We start from the raw sequence: 21518 nt of genomic DNA, 5'->3' as shown, positions 1-21518 counted from the left end.
TTGTCTGCAGTATGTCCTTTCATCATCCTCAAGAGGAGACAGACACCCTTTGGTGAAAGGATGGAGGTTTCTGAAAGGAGACAGTTCTGAGTCATCCTGAAACAAGAGCTTTTCAAGTCCCTCCAGTCCTTATACTGACTTCTGTTTTTCAACCACAGATTTTGTACAGGCTGTGTAAAATCCATTACCTATTGCGTGTTTGTTACTGTGCTTGTAATACTATCCTTGGTGTAGTCTCCAACGTACTTAGTTTCACATTGGGTATGTAAAAGTAAATTTTAGGTGCCTTGATTTTCTCTTACAGTAGGATGTACAAATGTTCGTGATATGGAAGCAAAACAAGGTGGAAGACTTATTACAGTACACTTACTAAAAACTCCTCTTTCCTTCTTGAGAAGAACAAGTCATGGTGTTGCCAAGTATCACTTCTGCTTTAATTATCTGTTTGTTATTTCTCCCTTTCCAAACGTAAAATAAATGACATTGCAGGTCAAAAACCTCCATAGTCAGCATACATGGCATCAGTGTCCTCTGCAAACACTCTTCGGTTTCTGTACTCGTGTAGACTTTAGGTAGGCTTGTGTTTACGTGCGCTGTTTTGTGGACTTTTGTGTTTGGGAGCTTTACAATGCAGGCTGAGTACGCCGGATATGCTGGTGTGAGTGGGGTTTCCTCTGCTGTTGTAGACAGTGCTTCTCCTTTCCAGTTTTAGTTGCGGTAGTTCAGGTTTTTTCAAACGTTTGCTACTTTGATGGCCTTGCAGCAGGAAAGGTTGTTGCTGGTTTGTTTCTCTCACCTGGGAACTAAAGGCTTCACCTTCACAATGGCTCTTCAGATGTAGGAGAGTGAGAATTCTGAGCCTGTCTTTTTTCATTTTCTTAGGTTTTTTGGATACGTAAAACTCCACCTGATAACACCCTATAGAGTGCATGAGCTTTACTTCAGTATACACTCCAAACAGTCACTTTCAAAGCCATTTCCAAAGTCCAGACAGTTATTGGTCCCCTCTCATGGAACATAACTACGAAGTCCTTTTTTCAAATTTAAGGTCACCGGAACTTCAGAATACCTTTACGGTAAAGTATTTTACAGAATGACTCTGGGAGTCCTTTTTAATAACCTGCAGTTAGTTATACAGAATTCCATAATGCTGGGGAATTAATTCTGTACCTTGAGATCTGATCACAAGAGAACAACTGTGAGAATTCATAGTGCCTCTGGTCTCCACGTGCAACTGAAACAGGATTAACCTGACCTGACCTGGCCAGTAGTGAGGTAGATTGCTGGTCTGAAATCTGTCCTGAAATTCTGGATCAAAATATGCGTGAAGATGGGATAGGAGCATTGTGGAGGTGATGCACTGGATCCTTGGAGAGCGGGAAGAGGAAAAAGTGCCCGTTGCCTTGTCAGTCTTGCTTACAGCCAATATCACCTGCGCTGGTTCTGGAGTTTCTCGTCTGACACAGGGCTTGCACCTTACTCCCTTTACTGCAGTGGGGCAGCACAGGGAGAAAACACATTATTGATTACACGGACTGTTTGGATGCACTTGCTCAAATTTACTTAAAGCTGCTTTGGAGTATTTTGCCTGAACACAAAGGTGACGAAAAATGGCCCCCAGCTTTGGTGTCGAGATCTGTCATAGTCGTGTCTCCCTCCTTGGAACCAAAAGTAACACGTGTGCTAACATGAAGAATGTTGAGCTGAGTTATTGATTTCTGAATTATTAATAACTCATTGCTATTATTAACTCATTAATATATTGTAAAGTGGTTTTTTACCTTGAAGAAAAACATTTTTTTTTCCCCTCAGAAATACAGTTACTGTAAAATGGAAGCTTTTTCAGCTGGGAAGTTTGGTTACTGAGATATTCCTGAGCCACACAACCTTGACAAAAAGATCGTATGATTAATCAAGATTAGTCTGCTTTTTTTTTTTTTTTCCTGGAGTACTTTTGAAAGGCTTGTTTTCAGTGTCTGACTAAAGCCTGCCCATCTCTCTAGACAGACACAGGTTTACAGTTTCTAACAGTGTACCTGTCTGGCACAGTAAGCTGGTTCCTCGTCTCAAGAGTTTGTATTTTTGCTTGGAAGAATACAAAATATTTTACATTCATGTCTTCTTTAGGTGAAACACCCAAAACTGAAAAAAAAGAATAATGCTTCACAACAGACAATTGTAAATCTTCAGATTCTAGTTTCCTGTCTGCACAGCTCTAAGCGTGTGCTTTGGTTCAGAAGCTGCACATGGTGTCATGCCTTGTGTACCTGTTTCTCCGTGTGCCCTTTTTGGAGGCACTGTAGCATAGAAAGGTCTTCTGATAGTGCCAGCCTTGGTTGTCAGATTAACAGTAGCTCCTGCTTCGTCTCTTGAAACGTCACAATAACCTTCATTAATCTGAGATTGTTTTCCATGGTTCAAAAACTTGGTTTTCCCTTTCATTAATTATGATAACTCATCATCATCATCACTGCTTCTTGTGTGTGCTGAGGCTTTTTTCACCTCTTGCAACCTTCAGTTGAGCGTTCAGATTTTGTATTGATGGCACGTGGCACAGCATGGTTCTTGCTTTAAGTTTTTGCGTTGGCCAGTTCTGATGGAAGGCCACCCCCTGCGGAACAGGGGCGCAGGACTGGTGTTTGGAGTGGAAAGTTGGAAGCTGTGTTTTGCATCTTAAGTTTCTAGCTTGTTTTAGTTCAAGAAGTTGATTGTGCATACCTTCCCGTAAATGCCAAAGATGGACTATTTGGTTAAAAATCAACCAAAGGGAAGATTGTGCTTGGGGGGTGTGCTATGAAAATCTGTTTGCCCTAAACTGGATTCCAGCTTTTTGTTGTGCTCTGTTACTGGTGTCTTTTTTCTGAAGCTGGTCTGGAACCACAGCATCAGTTGGCAAATAGCTTGGAACTGAATTTAAAAATAAAACATTCAAAAGAGGAAACAGTCTTGGTTTCGTTACTTTATCTGCTGATTTGGTGTTGAACATCTTGCCGTGCCTCAGAAATGCAAGGAATCATATAATGGAAACCTTTTTCCTTCTTCAGGTTCTGCAGAAAAGAAACAACAGAGAAGATCGATTCGAACCCGCTCAGAGTCTGAGAAATCCACTGAAGTTGTGCCAAAGAAGAAGATCAAAAAGGAGCAGGTTGGCTTCCTCCATGTAGAGAGTTAAAATATATTGTATTCATAAATGTTGTGGCTTATATTGGTGCCTTTTTATTTTTCTCCATTTTTCCCCATCGGGTTTCGTTTTGGACTATCCTTCATGAAATCCCCTTGTCAATACCATTGCTGTGACTCTGCTACTGGCACCTTCACAGTATCAGGCAGGCTATGGAAAATAGCAGCTCAGTGATGCAAGACTCCTCATGAACCCGCCACGTTTCCCTTGAGATTTCTGTTATAGCAAAACGATTTTGTTTCAGTAATTTCTGTTTGATGGAATTGCCACCAGGTTCCTTCCTTTTGCTCTTGATTTAGCTGCTGGTTTGTATTGAGGTTTTGTTTTTCAAATGCAGTTAGAGTGATTAATCTGACCACTTCTGAAATGGACTCTGAGAATGATTTAACTTAGAGATGAATAGTCAGACTTCTGCGTTGGCAGACATCAGCAAAACAGATCTTCTGGGGTATACATTTTCTTCTTTTTTCCTTAAGTAGATCTAACATGTACAGGGCATTCCTTTAATCTGGATGTCAGACAGACAAATGTTGTTGCTTTAAATAAGAAATTCTGCGTGGAAATAAGTAGGAAAGTTCAGTAGATGAACATTAATATTAAAAAACCGAATACACTTTTTTAACAAGGTTGTCAAAGTTGTTGGTTCTTTTCCTTATGTGGTTGATTTTCCTTCTTGGAGGGCCGCTCCTCTTGAAACCTGAGAATTTTGTATAAATTCCTTCACAGTATAGCTTTTATCAGTGAGAATTTTTTAAAAAGGGACAGTCAAGTTAAAGATTTATATGGGAGGGGGAAAAACTGTTTTTATCTCTTTATTTTAATTTATTCTTTGCCCTTTATGCTGTGTTTTGCACTTCATTCACTTCAGAGATTGAAAGTGAACCCAGTTGCTTTTTTTTTTTTCCATATTTTTCTTTTGATGCCATAGCATTTACATCTGTGTTCAGCAGAAGAATGCTCTAACTATGAAGTTTCTTGCTGAAACTTTAAAGCAATTTAAATGTTGGGCGTAAGATACCTGATGCAGCCCCTTAAGCCTCTTGTCGTGAGGTGTTGCCGCCTCATTTTCAAATGAGTTGGTTTATGTTTGTAAAAGTTTCTTAATTTAAAAGGTATAAAGAACCAACAATATAAACGTCATGGGTCCCAGTTAGCTTTGCTTGCATATATTATCTGGCTAACTAAGACTATGAACATTAAAGTGCTTTTCTCAGGAAAAGTGTGTGAGTAAAAATTAAACAGATGCACTGTAATATGCATAACCCTGAATGTATTAAATTATATTTTAAAAAAACCTTACTAACTTCTTAAAATTACGCAACAATATTTGTTACCCACAGTCAAGTTATCTTGCAACTGATTCCCAAATTAGTCTGCAACAACTTGGTATAAAATTATAACTGGAACAAATACAATTAATGGGAAAAACAGAATGTTAATGCTACTGTTACAGTGACTAGTGGAGAAATAAAAGTGATTGTTTAGATTTTATATTTGTATTACGAAATGTATCCTATACAAATCCTTCTATTGTATGTTTTTACCTATTGTACAACAAAATAAAATATTTTTTAAAAAAATTATAGAATAATCCTTAAATATTTACTAAATGTGTTTCTACATGCATATGTAACCCCATTGTAAAGAAATAACTTGTAATTCTTAACCTTAAAACCAGGATTTTAGGCAACAACTTTCTTCTCTAATGATTGTACAGTCGCCCAATTCTCACGTGTTACGTGTACAGTGGCAGAAGAGTTTCTAAACTTATCCTTCTGATGTAGGATCAAGAACTTGAACTGCTTTTGCAAGATTGTAAACTCGTCTGCTTAAGTGTGTCCCGCCCCGGAGACTCCCACTGTATAGAGCTCTGCAACGCTGCGTGCGAGGTCCCTCCCGCTGTCGCCGGGCGCCTTGCAGCGCTCTATACAGAGAAGGGCCGTTCCCGGAGGTCGCGAGCGCGTGCTTGGTGGAAGCGCCTTAGGTGGCGATGCCTTCAGCATCTCACTGACCCGAGTGTCCGACTGCTCCGGGGAGCCTGTGCCTGTGCAGGTGTGGGGTTTGCCAAAGCCGCAGGGCTGGCTGCCGGAACAAACCCCGCTCCTGCCTGCTGGACGTGGACAAAGCTTTCCTGCCGTCCGCATGCCCCAAGGGAGAGATTGGGAAGGACCTTGGTAGTGACCGTCCGGCTGCCTTGTCTCCTGGTGCTCAGCGTAGGCAGCTAGGATTAAACCCGCCAGGACGAGAAGGCTCCCACTGAGAAGGGGATGGCACTGCCTCTGAGTTCAGAGATGCTAATCGCTTAAACTTGAATGTTTTCTTTTTAATAGTAGGGAGAAAAATTCCTCTGGTTTTAACTGTGGATTTTCCTATTCAAACAGGTTGAAATGGTTCCACTGACAGCAGTGAAGACAGGATTGCAGAAAGGTGAGTTCCATATGGCAATATGATCAAAGTTCCTGGCTCGTTGGACTTTGGCAGTGGTTTTCGTTCTGTGTAAAGGGCAGAGGTAGTAACACTTGCTGGTGATGAAGATACAGTAGATGCTGATCTTGGTTTCTCTTGTGAGGGTTTTCTGTTTCTGTTGTTGTTCGCTTGTGCATTACTAGTTGGAAAGGCAGTGTTTGTTAATGTGCTGTAAGCACGTAAGTCCCCCTTCTGGACATTTCTTAATTAAAAAAAAAAAAAGTCTTTGCTTAGCCGTATTGCAAAGATGAATGATGAAGAGGTAATCTAAGGGTTTATCTTCTGTTAAACAATTTAGTAGCTTCCTCCACTATGTCAGCATGCTCAGAAGTTTGTCATAAGTCTTCCTAAGGTGATTTTCAGTTAATTAGTTTTTCAGGGAGATTTAAACTAGTATGAGAGCTGCAAACTGAAAATTAAGGCTAGCAAATACAGTTTCAGGCTGCCTCTCATCTTTCTTTTTCCTTTATTAATTTTAAGCAAAAAGTTGAGAACATATATTAAAACTAATTTTAGTGTGTTGTGTTAAGGTGCCAGCGAGATTTCAGATTCTTGTAAACCTTTAAAGAAAAGGAGTCGTGCCTCAACTGATGTAGAACTGACGAGCTCAGCTTACAGAGATACGTCTGACTCTGATTCCAGAGGACTCAATGATTTACAGGTAAAGGCATATTGTTTCTCCCAGGGACTTGTTCATTTCATCTGTCAGTATAATAGGCTTTTCAGTTGCCTGTTGCTAAGTACGTGAACACTGTTTTCTACACATTTCATGTCTTTTATTGTCTAAAAAATAAAACCTAGTCTTCTTCTTTCTGATCCCATCCATTGTATTGATATTGAAAAAAAGATACAGTCTTTCTTTACAAATTTTCCTACTTTATCTGGCAAAATATTGGTTTAGATCACTGACTTGGTTTGCTTTTTGGAAGGTTGTTAGATTCTTCAGGAATTGGGAGGTTCTGCTGTATTTTGGTGTAAAATTGAGAGGTGTCTGGAAAAAGTAAAACGGATATCTTTATGGGTTTTTGTTTGCGTAGGTAAAAGATACGTCAAGAAGGCACCACTCCTTGTATCATTGTAATGATTCAGCAGCTTTCAAGGACCATTGTATCTTGTGACATATTGGATGATCGTTTAGTCAGTGGTGACTTCACTCTTTTTTTCAGAATGTGATTGTCCTTTGGAAGTGTCTTGTTTGAGTGCCTTGGATTTTTCCTCTTTGTAGGGTAGTTTTGGAAAACGTTCGGACAGCCCATCAGCTGCTGCCGATGCCGATGCTTCTGATGTGCAGTCGGTAGACTCTAGCTTATCCAGGAGAGGAACTGGAACAAATAAAAAAGACACTGTTTGTCAGGTAAATGGTGGTACTGTAAAGAAATGAATGCTGAAGGTGTATCGTCTTCATTTGAGCTGACAGACTCTTCAAATTACGTGACTTTGCTTTAACCATGTCTCGTAGTTTGACATCTCGGATAAAACATTAAGGTTTTTAGGAGTTTTTATGCTCTGGAAATTATTCCTAAGGCCTCCAGTTATGAGAGCACGATGCAGAAAGTGCTGGGATTGTCTTCAGCCCAGAGACTTATCAGGTCTGCAGTGGGATGCAGGCCAGTTCTCCTGCCTTCTCTTAGCTCTGGAGAGATTTCAGCCAGTTTCTGGTCTTCGTTAACATCTGGTAGGCATTCATTTAGGTCTGTCGGGTACCCTTTGTTCTCTGACTAGCTGTCTCGTCTGTTCAGATCTGCGAGAGCTCTGGCGAGTCTCTGGTGTCCTGCGAGGGCGAGTGTTGCAGCGTCTTTCATATGGAGTGTCTCGGCCTGAAGTCGATGCCCGAGGAGAAGTTCATTTGCACTGAGTGTAAAAACGGTGTGTTCCTGCGCCTGAAAAACGGGGAGGGCTTTCCCACTTTGCAGAGAAGCTGTGTTCTGGGCAGCACAAACTGAGATGGGTGGTTTCTATGTGTTTGGGTTGTTCTATTACTTTTTAACCTCTGAGGCCAGATTCTCATTTTCTGCTTGGGAAGTACCTGGCAGGAATAAAAGTAAAAAGCTGTTCAGGATTTTACTCAGAATAAAGGACTTCATTGTTAACAGCAATTATAGCTGTTGTGGATTATAGTAACCGACTCACCTGTTGGAAGGGAAGGAGCCTGTGTTGCTCAAACCAGCGTAGCTCTGTTCACTACAGAATTTTTTTGAACAATGTGTATCTCAAAGAACTGGCCATGACAGCTGGGCTTCCTTATTCTCTCTTTTACAAGGAGAACATACGTGCTTTTCATGCAAGCTTCCTGGCAAAGATGTGAAGCGCTGTTCCGTCAACACGTGCGGTAAATTTTATCACGAGGCCTGTGTTCGGAAGTTTGCCACGGCTCTGTTCGAGTCACGAGGATTCCGTTGCCCGCAGCATTGCTGTACTGCCTGCTCGATGGATAAGGATATTCATAAAGCAAGCAAAGGTGAGAGCAGAGCTGGTTGTGAATCGCAGGAGGAAGCTCGAATGCATCATCACTGTAACAATGAATATAACTCTGCCCCCTGTAATGCAGCGTGCAGCAAAGAACAAGGGTTTCCTTCTTAATGAGGGTCATTAACTTAAATCTGTCTGGGGTCAGCTAGCAGCCTGGGACGGCTGTCTGAGTATACCTGGATCCACAGCACTCAACTCATCTTTTGTTGCTGGGTTTAATGGGAGCCAAGGGTTAGTTAGGCAAGGCCAAGGAATGTTTGGGCTTTGTTTTTTTGTTTTTTTTTTTAAAGTTGATAGTGGCTTTTTGAACAATTATTTTTCAAGAAAAAATGAATCCTTTTAGAAATTAACAAAAATATTTAAACAAAACAAGTAGACTCTAGAATGATTAAAACTGTCTTTTTTTCTTAACAGAGTTTTAAAGGTAACTTTTGTGAATTTCTTTTTTTAAGATGTAAATGTGTCTTCTAAATCTGTACTCTGATTGGAATAAAAATCAGCCTTGCATCTCTCTGGTGTCTTCTACCATATCCTGACTGCAGGGTGACACGGTGCACTTTTCTGCGTTTGTGTTAAACAGGTCGCATGGTGAGATGTTTCAGATGTCCCATTGCCTATCACTCAGGAGATGGCTGCATTGCGGCAGGAAGCTTGTTTGTGTCATCCCACATTCTCATCTGTAGTAACCATTCCAAAAGGAATCACTCCTCATCAGCTGTAAATGTAGGCTTTTGTTTCGTTTGTGCAAGAGGTGAGCGCACTTGTTTTTTCCCCTGTTTTATAGTTCTGTGGTCACTTGTGCAGTTTAGTGATAAAATAATGTATTTCATAAAGATAAATTCCCTTAGGGCTCTTGAGGATTTAGATGCTGCCTGTGATTTTTTTTTTTTTTTCTTTTTTTGGGCAACAGTTCTCATTAAACTTCCACTTGCTATTCTGGTCCATAATATTTGATATTCAGGAACAGCAGTAGGTACTCAGAAGGCCTCCTTGTGTTGCCAGTAGGGAAAACTGGATGCTGAGCCCCCATTTCCAGCCATTGCAAGCTGAGAATGGATGCTGTGTTATTATTCACGGTCTGTTAAGCAGAAGGGGAATCTTTCACCACTCACAAACTTAGAACTGTTTAAATTTTTAAGGCTAAAAGGTAGGATTTACTCATGAATGGAAAAAATTCATTTTAATTTATAACTACCATCACATTTGAGAACTTTGATAGAAAAACATTTACAATGCTGTGTATACAATAGACAAGTCTCATGCTGGGATTTTCCATATGCCAAAGTTCTCTTTTTTTCTTTTTTTTTCCACTTGTTACTGTTATGGCTCTTCAGTCACTAGTCTCCTGCAAGGTAGGAGGTTGAAAGGTTGGGGTGCAGTGTTGCTTTAGTCGCACAATGGAAAAATATCATTATTGTCCTGGATTAATTGAAGTGACACAGTTAGGTGTTTGAATAATAATATGTATCTTATACAGTATTTTAAAAGTTTATGTTGGATGTGTTCTTTGGAAGTCACTGATAAGGAAGGGAAAATGAGAGCAATCCTGAAGTTACTTGTTTTCACTTGTGTTCATTCTGTTGGAGGTCTAGTGTGGGAAAGATTGTCTTGAATTTGGAGGAGCAGACTAAGAGTAGGAAACTTTGAGCAGGAAGAGAGGGATGGTGCCAGAATAATTTCCTCTCTACCTCTCTCCTTTCTTCCCCTTTCCTCATTTACAACTTATTTAGGAGCCATCACAAAGAATCAAGTTTAAAATAAAATTTTTAAAAAATACAGAAGCTCAGAGAGAAACAGTAAGTTTTAGAATGAGCCTTAGCAAAGCTCCTCGGAATGTGTGAAAAGATGGGTCGGCATTTTCTCTGTAGCAGACAGACGCTTTGGGGCATTCTGCTTCAGATGCTAACTCGGAGAAGAAACAGAATCTGTCCTTCAACATTATTAATTTAACCAGTGTCCAAAGCCCAGCATCAGTACGTGGGAAGAAGTCGTTTGTTTTCTAGCACTAGAGTAGAATCATTACAAGCAATTTGTGTGGTAGGTAGAGCTGTTCCGTAATATTTTCAGCACCTTGGTTTTATGTTTTTGATCTCAGTTGTCCGGAGTCAGTCTGGTGCCAGGATCAGATAGAGGTTTATGACAGAAGAGGTTCTGTGGATCTTCCCTGGTTTGAATGTCAGATTAGAAATGTCTCTTGGCAAGCCCAAGGGTGGCTTTAGTCTGCCCCTGTAAGTATTAATGTGAAGAATTCTGTATGGTAGGATGGTGTCTTGTCCTGCTGCTCTGCTCCTGCGTGAGGCAGGTCGTAGGATCTTGGCTGTTGGAGAACCGCGCTGATGGGAGTGTGGCTGATCTCGGTTATGAAAGCTGTGAATGGAGAGCAATGGCAGGCTTCTGCCTTGGATTTATCCTAAATATTATGTTTTCTGCCAATTTCAAAACACTATTAAGCTGTAGTATCAAAATACATTGCACGATACAAACCAGCTTAATCAATTTCCTTGAAGTTGTACTTTGTGACCCCTGTGGCCAGCTACTACAGATGCTTCAAGCAGACGGAAGATCCAGATGTCGTAAAAGAGGCTACTCCAGGTTGTAAGTGTGCAGTGGTTTCTTACAGATACGTATGAAGGTGAATCTCTGGGAATTTTTTCTCCAAGTTTTGGCTACTTACTCTGTGACACAAAGGTGAAAAATAGAGGCCTCCTACTTCTCTTGGGTAGAACCTGTGTAAAAGCTTTAGGAAAAGGAATAGCTGCTGTTTGGCATCCGTCTTAGGTACATGGCACAAAAATCAGAGGTTAGGAGTGGGATTCCTAAACTCAATCACAGTAGGAGAGGCAGGCCTGCATTTATTTCTAAAAAATAAGTGCAGAAGAAAATTTTCATGCTTTGTTTTGTTTTTTCCATTTGACATTCTTTTGGTAATTCTGTTTATACCTGAATCTAGCTTCATCAGGGATAAAACTACGGAAGTCTGTATTTTCTTCTGGCAGTATAAGTAACCTCTGAACCCCAGCAGATGAGTTTCCTGTCCTGTGTATTCACCGAGTCTTAGTTATGAGAACTGAAAAGTTACAGACCGCTACCACTGACTGAATCCTCTGTATTTTACAGCAGCTATGTACTTGTTCTCCTAGAAAATTGTTGTGGGGATTGTTTCTATTGGGCATAGCTGGAATCAGGAGCTGGTGTGCTTCCCCAAAGAAAGACTGTGCGAGGTTTCCATTTAGCAAACTGCCCCGGCTGGGCTGAGCTGAGTCCTAGTCATGTGTGGTCAGCGTGAGGGACGTGAGGTGAGGACAGCGTCTGTGGCAGGGGCACTGGGAGTACCTGCTCAGAGAGAAACGATGAACTGAATGCTTTAGAAATACTTGGGCATCTGTGTGGGAGAACCATTAGTTAGTTCTAGTCGATATCAGAAGCTTTGTGTTTAGATGCAAAACATCACTGCAGTGAGAAACTGTAGATAGCAGACAATCTATAAAATACACAGAATCGCTTTTCATGAGGTACTTGGGGTACGGTGTATTTTAAGACTTCTCGTTCACCTTCCTGGAATCCCCTTCATAAGCCTGTTACAGTTCACAGAACTGCGTGTGTGGGTCAGGACGCACGTTCCAGGTAGGCTGACGCTGTTCTCCTTAGCGCAGTTTTTAGGCACCCCAGTTCGAAAGCTTCCCTGCAGCACTCCGCTCTGCGTGTCCCCCGAGGGAAGGGGTTGGTGGCTATCTTGGTAGCTCATCTTTCCTGCGTCTTTGGGTCTCAGTTGCTCTGCTCTTCCGTGAATTACTGGCCAAATGCTTCTGACCTGCAGCCATGGGGCTCTCACCTGGGCTGCCGGGCTCTTCGGAGCAACGAGGAAAAACTCTTTGTGCTGGAGAAAGAGAAAAGCAAACAGAGGGTTTGAAATAAAGGCATGTGGGAGAACAGAGTGCTTGGCTGCTCCAAAGGGGCTGTGAGAGTGCAGGGTTGGGGGAGCTTTACCAAAAACCAAACTGTGTAGGGCAGAACTTTCTTCTGTTCTTTCCCCTCTGGTGCCTTGCAGAATCACTGACCCCCTGTGTTATTTTTTTCCAACACAACTACAAAGGCAAAATGCTTTTATAGGTAAGATCTTAGAGACAGATTTGTAGCAAATGAGATGGTGAGTTCTGGTGTACAACTTCTGCTTTTTCAGTTTGTAGCCCCAGGTAACAGCGCGACCTTTGATGCAGTGACCCTCATCCCCTCTTGCTTTTTGTCATTTGGGAGGGAGGGAGGGTGGGTCACACGGAATTAAAACTGGTTGCTTTTCCTGTGCTTTTCTAGAAATGCACAAATTAAGGGTAAAAGCACAACTGAAATTCCACTTAGAAACAGCGTATTCATCATAGGTTTTTCCAGTTACATTTTATTTAGCCTCTCAAACACAGAGCCTCTTTCTTAGCGAAGAGACTTTCTGTCAGACTTTTCTTTTTCTTCATTTTATCTTTTTTTCTTTCACACATATATGCATTAGAGGTGTTCATTTGGTTTTATTTTATTTTCTCCTTTATGGAATCATGGGTAGTTTCATTGCAACTCATCTCTTTCTGTTTGTTTCGTATAGGGTTGGTAGTGCAGGATCATTCAGACCCCATGTTCAGTTCATATGCCTATAAGTCCCACTACCTACTGAATGAGTCAAATCGTGCTGAGTTGATGAAATTACCTATGATTCCTCCTCCTTCGTCAGCTTCCAAAAAGAAATGTGAGAAAGGTAACCAAAATAGTTTCTTTCTCTTTCATTTACTTTCGCTTTTTCTGTTATTTCTCTCTCTGAATCAAACGATGTCTGCTTGTCGAGCACCACTTATTGCTTTCAGTAAACTTCACTCATTGGTTGTTGTGAGCGTGTGTTCATGTCGTTGGCAATTTTTTTTATTTACAAAAGGGCTTAAAATAATTGCTGTCACTAAATTCTCCTTGAAAGAGGTTAAATCGCTTTCTATCTGGCCCAGGCTTTTCCAGCTTCAGCTGTTCACGCAGTAGGGTGAAGGGCAGGCGAACAGAGCCGATGGTGTTGTGTTCCGTTCTTACCAGGACTTACCAACAGCTTCTTAAATTGATTTCATGTCTGGGAGAAGAGGGGGGTGTGCTGTTTCACATCTTCTAGGTAGCCTATGCAGAGCCTGAGAGAAGAAAGGATTTTTCAGGTTGCAGGCGGGTGGGTCCCGTGCCCATCCAGAGGATGTCCGAGGGGAAGGCAGCCCGGTTTCACCTGCGGGTGTGTCCGTTAGTCCTTGGGCCTCGTGTTCCACGTCCCCAGCTTGGGACAGCCAGCGCTCCTTCCCCTCCTGGCGGGACGGGCACTTGCTTCCCGACGCGGTGCTGCGTGGGGGAGCGGCAGGAGACGCTTTCTGTCCTGGGCAGAAAATCCTGCAGCTCCGGGAGAAAGAGATGGCTTTATTCTGGGGTGGGTGGTGCTGGAGCAGCTCACAGTACCTTCTGGGGAGATAACTGTTGTCTGTATAAGATACTCAGATGTAATATTTTATTCCCCACAGAAATTTGATTTCCTGAGAGTGTTCAGAAACGGTGCCCAATTAACCATTCCAAAGTTAGGTTATTTTGAATGTTGCTAGATTGATGGCTTTCAGTAGTTCCTGTAATTCCTGAGAACAAAAATTATTTTGAGCCCTGTGCTTAGCTTGAGCGATATCTTACTAGTGCATCCCAAGAGCAAAGTGTTGGGTTTTTTTCTTGCTTAGCACTGACGGTTTTGTGTTTGATTTTGTTTGATTTTTGCATCTCTTGGCATTTTACCATGTTGGATAATGTTTCAGTAATTTACACTGGGTCTGTATTTCCTCTGAAATAACATTTGCAAAAAAAAATTTAAAGGTTAAAATTTTATTTACGGGTTTGGGGAGCTCTAGAAGATCCACGTGGTTGGATTTGACTGTTTTTAGCAGAGGAAATACAGTGTTGGTCATGCAACTGGTGTGTTTCAAGGAATGCTTACTGTGACATGCAACAATCAATTAATGCAATGACACTTTTGAAAGTCTATAGGTGGACAAGATTTTCTGATAAATGTTTGAAAGTTACTATTCACGCTTCTTTTGACATTGTGCTTGAAAACTCTAAATACTCTCAAATCTCTCCCAGATTTTTCTGGCTGGGACACAAAAACTTGTTAATTTTTCAACAATTTAGATATCTATTATAATGTGTGTCTATATATTTTATATACCTATATATAAAATATTACAATACGTGGAATGCATCAAGTCTTATTGTACGAGCTGCTTTGTTTGCCGATGGTGGCTTGGAGATGTGCTGTGGCTCTCCACGTTTAGTACATCTGCCAAAGTGCAAGCCAGCCAAAACAACTTCGGTCCAAATAAGCATAAACTTCAGAAATTCACGTTAACCACTGCACTGAGATTTCCTTTGTGCACAAAAGGAACTTCTGTGATGGGGACAACTCGTGTGGTGTCTCACTCTGCATTACGTGCTGTGCTCATACTGGTAAATGACTTTTTGTGGAATAAAGAGAGACATTACGATTCTTTTGTCACGTCCTTGGTGCAGAAAAGCATTGATCAACCTATAGGCTGCGGGGGTTTAATGCGCACTAACTGATTGCTGAGGGATTCAGTCATCACAATGTTGATTGAAGACGTGTTCCTTAAAAATTGGGTTGTTTGTCATTGTTCTGGCCATCACCAAAGAAATAAACCAAAGTTTTGGCCATCACCAAAGAAATACAAGCTAAAAGCGCTGCTTTCAGGCGCAGTGCTTCCTTTGGGAGCGTTTCTTCTGCTGCCAGCTTACCTCATGTTGGAAAATACCCAGCTGCTCTTTCGGGTGTCCTCGATGGAGTGGGGAGTCACGACGGGCACGTTAGACGCTCGCACTGCACTGTCTTTTTTAACCAACATTGCTGAGTTTGACTTGATCCCTTTCTTTTGCCGTTTTTTTCTGTGAGGCACATGAGAATGTAGAGTGGGTGATTTGAGCTGGATGTCGGTTGCTGTGCACAAGAGGAAGCGAATCCTTACTTCTATAAACCAAGCAGGGTTTCTTTGTTCAAAGGTGGCAAACTGTTATGCTGTGAGTCCTGCCCAGCCTCCTTTCACCCCGAGTGTCTCAACATAGAAATGCCCGAGGGGTGCTGGAATTGCAATGACTGTAAAGCTGGCAAGAAGCTACGTTACAAGCAGATCGTTTGGGTCAAGCTTGGAAATTACAGGCAAGTTTGCTGTTTTTGGGTTTTAGTGCTTTGTGTGTTTTTAGCGTACTATGGCATTACAGGAAGATAACTCCAAGCAGCTCAGTCTTCATAAACCAGAACTACAAATACAATAATTCCTTACTTCATGTCAGACATCGATGTCGCCTTTTAAATTAAATTCTCCTGCTTTTTCCAGGCAGTGGTGGGTACGTGATGGCACTTACATTTGTTCTGTAGAGCGTAATAGCGAGATGGAGAACCAGGGGAAGATGTCCCGGCTTGTGTTTGCTGCTAGTCACCTGCAGGAACACAAGCATTTATAGTTGACCTTAGAAGTCCACTCTAGTGCCACGTATGTTCTTACGAGGCTTTTCCAAAACCTGGAATAAGAACTTTTCTCGTGCTTTGCATGGTGGTGCTTCCCGAGTGTTGCTAAAGGGAGCCTTGGTTGCAGAAGGAAGAAGTTCACTTCTTTAAGAAAGGAAAACTGGTTTTTATTTTTCAATCCAGTTAGGCAAACTCAGAAGCTAAAGCTATAGTTCAAGGAACTTACATTCTTTTCTTTTTCTCTTTTTTACTTTTCAGGTGGTGGCCAGCAGAGATCTGCAATCCCAGGTCTGTGCCTCTCAACATACAGGGCCTCAAACATGATATCGGGGACTTCCCAGTATTTTTCTTTGGTTCACATGACTACTATTGGGTACACCAGGGCAGAGTTTTCCCTTATGTTGAAGGAGATAAAAGCTTTGCTGAGGGGCAAACTAGTATTAACAAGACCTTCAAGAAAGGTAAAATCAAACAAAGTTTATAGTGGCTTATGACAAAAATTCCACGTGTTTGTGTCTCCATCACCACTTAACCTGCATGGGAATATTATGTGACTAGTGTTCTGTGTTCACGTAAAATTGCAAACATTACATAGATCCCTTAACTGCAGATAAAAATATGTTTCTTTAAGTGCCTACTTACTGTGTATTGTTGTGGGCAAGTTCGATTCTTCCACAAACTGGGAAATGTTAAGATGGAGCGTGGGCTCTGCTGCATGTTCAGTATCTCTGTACCTACTGAAAAGTACCTGATGATAGATTCATGATATACTGCGATAACTCATTTTTAGCTTGTGTTTTTGTTTATCGAGTTTTATTCCTCGCTTTTAAAGAAAATAAACTATGTACATGTGTATATTTGATTAACAGCATCTGGTGCTAATCGCTTTCTATTTTGAACTCCCTTGCACAGCACTTGAAGAAGCAGCAAAACGCTTCCAGGAGCTGAAAGCACAAAGAGAAAGCAAAGAGGCACTAGAAATTGAAAGGAATTCAAGGAAACCTCCACCTTACAAACACATTAAAGTGAGTTGGCTTCTTTCTTTTCCTATTTTTATTCTGTGCATTGGTAAGCTATGTAGTTGAAGTTGGCAGCTGAGTGGCAACAGATGCCATCTGTAAAAGCGCTTGCATGTGTCTGCTGCTGAATCGCAGGAACTCTACTTGTTGTGCCACACTATCCTTCAAAAGGGTCTAGAAGAAAAAAATAAAAGACGTAATCGTTATTCTCTTGCCTTCTCCTGTCAGTTGATGATTGGCCTCCAGTAAAGCTGTGGAGTTTGTGTTCTTTGTGCACTGTCATTCTCATTTAGTCTTTTTTTTTTTCTTTTTTCATTTGTTCCACAGTCCAACAAGGTAATAGGGAAGGTCCAGATTCAGGTCGCTGATCTGTCGGAAATCCCTCGCTGTAACTGCAAGCCCTCGGACGAGAACCCCTGCGGCCTGGAGTCAGAGTGTCTGAACAGGATGCTGCAGTACGAGTGCCACCCCCAGGTGTGCCCCGCGGGAGAGCGCTGTCAGAACCAGTGCTTCACCAAAAGGCTCTACCCTGACGCTGAAATCATAAAAACTGATCGGCGTGGATGGGGGCTCAGGACGAAGAGGAGCATTAAAAAGGTAGAGTTACAAGGGACAAAGGCTGTGAGAGCCATCAGCCGGGTTTTATGTGAAAACGCTGCAACTCTGTGTACCTTAAGCAAGTGCATACAAAACTTCCAGTACTTTCAAGTAAATGCCAAAATGTCTGTTTTTTTATCTTTTTTTTTTTTTTTCCTTTTCTTCCCCTTGCCCTTACCATAAGCCAGCAAATGATGATCACCAAATATGAGAGAGGCTCAAAGGGTGGGTGGAGTCGGCTTGAACTCGCAAGGGATTAATTTAATCGATTAAAAGTCCTAATAAAAGAGAAGGATCTGGTGAAAATACTTGCTGTTGTAATACTTGATGTTTCTTTAGGAATCTACGAATATTGTCTCGTGCTTTTTAAAAGAAAGCATGAAACTGTAAAAAGGATTGTATAGAACTGACAGATGTGACTTGTGCAGTGAACACAGGAGCGGTGCCTGGCTCTGCCTTTTCCTTTTGAGTGGGCTTGTTGCTTATTATAGGAAATGCTTTTTTCCATGCTGCTTCCCTTTATCATCGTAAGAAGTAGTAAGCATGGATTTCTTATTTTTGTTTTCCTTTACCTTTCAGGGTGAATTTGTGAATGAATATGTTGGCGAGCTAATCGACGAAGAGGAGTGCAGGCTGCGGATCAAACGTGCACATGAAAACAGCGTAACCAATTTTTATATGTTAACTGTAACAAAGGTAAATGTTTTATCTTTGTTCAATATAAACTGTTGGTGGTTGAAACTAGGGGCAAAATGCTGGCAGGAGCAGTCTGTGTTTGATGTTATCTTCCTACTGATGCTCAGGTGTGGCAGGAGGATAACAACATCTGTGTTTCTCTTTAAGGGAATGGGTGAAGAGGTGAAACAGCCTCTCTTAGGTTGTGCACTCTCTGCTTATTTCACAAATATTCAGACACTTTTTCATAAAATTAATTCTGCAGGGAAAACTTACCACTTTTAACTGGTTTAAAATAAGCATAAGCATGCTGCCTTAGCCATAAGTATTCACTTTTTAACCTTTTTTTGTTTAGAAGTACTAAATATGTCTGTCTTTTTGTTTGAAGGACCGGATAATAGATGCTGGCCCAAAGGGGAATTATTCTCGTTTTATGAACCATAGTTGTAATCCAAACTGTGAAACACAGAAGTGGACAGTGAATGGTGACATTAGAGTTGGACTGTTTGCCCTTTGCGATATTCCTGCAGGTAAAAAGCTGGCACTCTCTTGCACGTATACTTTTGTCTTGAAATGGCCAGGTTCCTAATTTGGCTAGTTTTTTTAACAAATATTTGAGTTCTAGTTTTAGTAGGGATCTTAGAAATAGTTTGAAGCTGACAGCTGCTGTTTAAGCCAGCTGCAGGGTTTGCTGCTAAGCACAACGTTAACTCTGTGTCATGCAAACGCTTACCATAGTGTTGACACTTTCAGCAATACTTGTCTGATGTGGTATTGTCTTTTTGTCAAGTGTTTGATCTGATCTGTCATTTTCACTGGGTCTGTGTGATAGTATAGCTGCTACTTATGTCTGATCTGGGCAGAATTTGCTACTTTCAGAGTTTCTGAAATCAGTGCGCTGTTTCAAGCTTGGCCTTTTAGAACATATTGCTGGTAGATCTCGCAGACTATGAAGAGATGAATACTAATGAAATGTCATCGTCAAGAGCCTGTCTTTCCTCAGTGTCTCTGGGTGAATTGTTTTTCTTTAAATTTTAGGAATGGAGTTAACATTTAATTATAATTTGGATTGCCTCGGCAATGGTAGGACCGAATGTCATTGTGGAGCAGAAAACTGCAGTGGTTTCCTAGGAGTGCGCCCAAAGGTACATGGATGAAAACTGAAGCTTCTCTTCCCAAATCCTGAGATCAGTGAGAGAAGGACAAAGTCTTTTGTTTTATTTAGCTTTTTGCTTTAGTCTGTTGTAATACTTGGCACCGTAAACATTTTACAGTTACGAACTGCAGTGCTGTTGTGTTTAGGGTGAAGTTAATTTACCAAATTGTGTTAATACAGATACATGTGGATGGGCATTTCTGGCTTTTATAGCTTAAAAATTTTGAGTTGCTTTAGTTTAAGCATAGTTCATGCAAATAATAACCCAAAGTTGATGAAATTGATTTTAATGGAAGGGGTTCATGAAGTGACAGTATGCTGTGATCTTTGTTAATTGCTAGACAGCATTTGCAACGGCAAATGAAGAGAAGGTGAAGAATGCAAAATTAAAGCAGAAGAAAAGGAAAATAAAAACAGAACAGAAGCAGATGCACGAAGACAACTGTTTCCAGTGTGGAGACGGGGGAGAACTGGTCATGTGTGATAAAAAGGACTGTCCCAAAGCGTACCACCTCCTATGCCTTAACCTGACTCAACCACCTTTTGGTAAGAGCAATCATAATGCTTCCTGTTCATCTTTTCCTTCCTTGCCAGACGATGTTTGAGCTGAGTTGCAGGACTCATTTACATTAAATGCACCGTGTTTCCTTTGCAGTACTGCCCATTTTTAGAAGTACATTAGGTGGCAGTGTTCCTAAATGAGATCCGATGCTCAGAGAGGCATTGTAATACTTGTTAGTGTTGTTTGTGTTGCTTCTCTTTATTGGATCAAATTTCCTCCTATTATTTTGGTGGAAATATAAGCTTCATCTTGATGTCCCAAGGTCACCAAGCACAAATCACGTGATAGTTCAAACCAGTGACATAGCAAGCATGATGTACAGGGCTCAATTAATCAGTAAATGTGTTTAAATTATCAGCTGCATCCTGATGGCGCCTATCTTCCATTTGACTTTTTCCATGTGAAGGCACAGCTTTTTGTAGCTAGGGCTCAAATTATTCAGCCATACAACATCTTAATCCGATTGCAGGATTTTGTAGAAATCCTTATCTCTTTAATCTTCCCGATTCCAAAGACTTTGGTGAAAATAATTGGAAGTCCAGATTAGTCTATGATTAAATTAACCACATGGCTGCCGTGAATGAAGCTGAATCTGTCATGTGCCCTTTCAGCATATTAGAAACATGGAAGCTATCCTCAAAATAGCTTGGGTTTCTTTGAGGTTCAGGGTTTTTTTTCAGGCTGGCCCAGATATACTAGTTACAGCTTCATTAGGCGTTTGGAGTCTCATCTCAGTGCTGTTCTCACTCTTTGAGACCTGGGGCTGGACACGCTGTAGCCGTGGTGTGTCCTGTCCCTGTGAAGGGGAGCACTCTCTGTTTCTTAGCAGTAACCCAGCCAAAAGGAATGACAAAGAACTGTTTCCAGTCATATTCTTGTAAATGAGAAGCAGAAGCGGCAACTACAGTAAGAGCTGATGTTCTGACCTTTCTTTGCGTTCATCTGAACAATTACGACATGGAGTAAGGGTTAAAGGCCAGTGCTGTCCCCAACATGCACTAATTTCAGCTTCCTCTCTCTCTTCTCCCTTCTCCTCCCATCCTCAGGAAAGTGGGAATGTCCGTGGCATCAGTGTGACGTCTGTAGCAATCCTGCAGTTTCGTTCTGTGAGTTTTGCCCTCACTCGTTCTGTAAAGATCACGAGAAGGGAGCCCTGGTGGCGTCGGCGTTGGACGGCCATCTCTGCTGCTCCGCACACGACCCCAAATCTCCTGTGGCACCCGAGTACTGGAGCAAGATAAAGTGCAAATTGGAACAACAGAATCCTGTAGAAGAAGCAAAGGAGTGAATTTGGTTAAAAACAAACAAGGGAGGGAAGAAGAGGGGCAAACAGGTGATGAACTTGAAGAGACTGCTATGACACATTCAGTCTTTGTCATCGGAGCCATCGTGCGTGGACTGGGAGCAGGACCATTTAATCCTAGCAAGCAGGAGCAGGCAGTGGTGTTTGTTTGTTATCGTTTGGTCTTTCTTTTACCTTTGAATGTGCTACAGCAGCTCTTACTGTTGGAAACCAGAAATGTCTTGGCCTTCAGAGAAAAACAGACCTTTTGACAGTGAAAAGAGTATTCTGTGTAGAAAGCAAAGCATAGCAACATATTTATTTATTTAATTTTTAAAGGGTGTTGAAGATCTGGTTTTGATCAGTCAACAAAATAGCAAAGCCAACGTAACTTTTATGTCTAGTTTATGAAAAGAATAAATCTTCCCCACTCTGTGTAACATTGAGATGCCATAAAGACAGAGGTGGGTTTCGGACCAGGTGACCCTGAAATGCCTCTACTCCAGTACTTATTTTTAAAGGCATTTTGAGAAGGTAGGTTCTGTATCGTGTTAACTTCTGAACATTGTTGTAAAGTTTTTCC

The 21518-nt window shown here is 41.4% G+C and overlaps 1 protein-coding gene across 1 annotated transcript in view; it reads left to right on the top strand.

Moving 5' to 3' along the window:
* The window catches only part of WHSC1L1 (Wolf-Hirschhorn syndrome candidate 1-like 1), a 29229-nt gene extending 7927 nt beyond the window's left edge, over positions 1-21302 (top strand). The window contains 17 exon segments of the mRNA XM_010073755.1: positions 3045-3145; positions 5563-5608; positions 6178-6308; positions 6873-7001; positions 7387-7513; positions 7908-8105; positions 8697-8867; positions 12708-12857; positions 15179-15335; positions 15903-16105; positions 16557-16669; positions 16991-17260; positions 17840-17956; positions 18324-18465; positions 18974-19080; positions 19433-19637; positions 20700-21302. Coding sequence (XP_010072057.1) covers positions 3045-3145; positions 5563-5608; positions 6178-6308; positions 6873-7001; positions 7387-7513; positions 7908-8105; positions 8697-8867; positions 12708-12857; positions 15179-15335; positions 15903-16105; positions 16557-16669; positions 16991-17260; positions 17840-17956; positions 18324-18465; positions 18974-19080; positions 19433-19637; positions 20700-20941 — 2609 coding nt within the window. The 3' untranslated portion in view covers positions 20942-21302.
* The last annotated feature ends 216 nt before the right edge of the window (positions 21303-21518 follow it).

The sequence above is a fragment of the Pterocles gutturalis genome, unplaced genomic scaffold, assembly GCF_000699245.1.
Source record: "Pterocles gutturalis isolate BGI_N339 unplaced genomic scaffold, ASM69924v1 scaffold37837, whole genome shotgun sequence".
Lineage (NCBI taxonomy): Eukaryota > Metazoa > Chordata > Aves > Pterocliformes > Pteroclidae > Pterocles > Pterocles gutturalis.
Note: the sequence above shows the minus strand (reverse complement) of the source record. Positions and strands in the feature narration are given on the sequence as shown.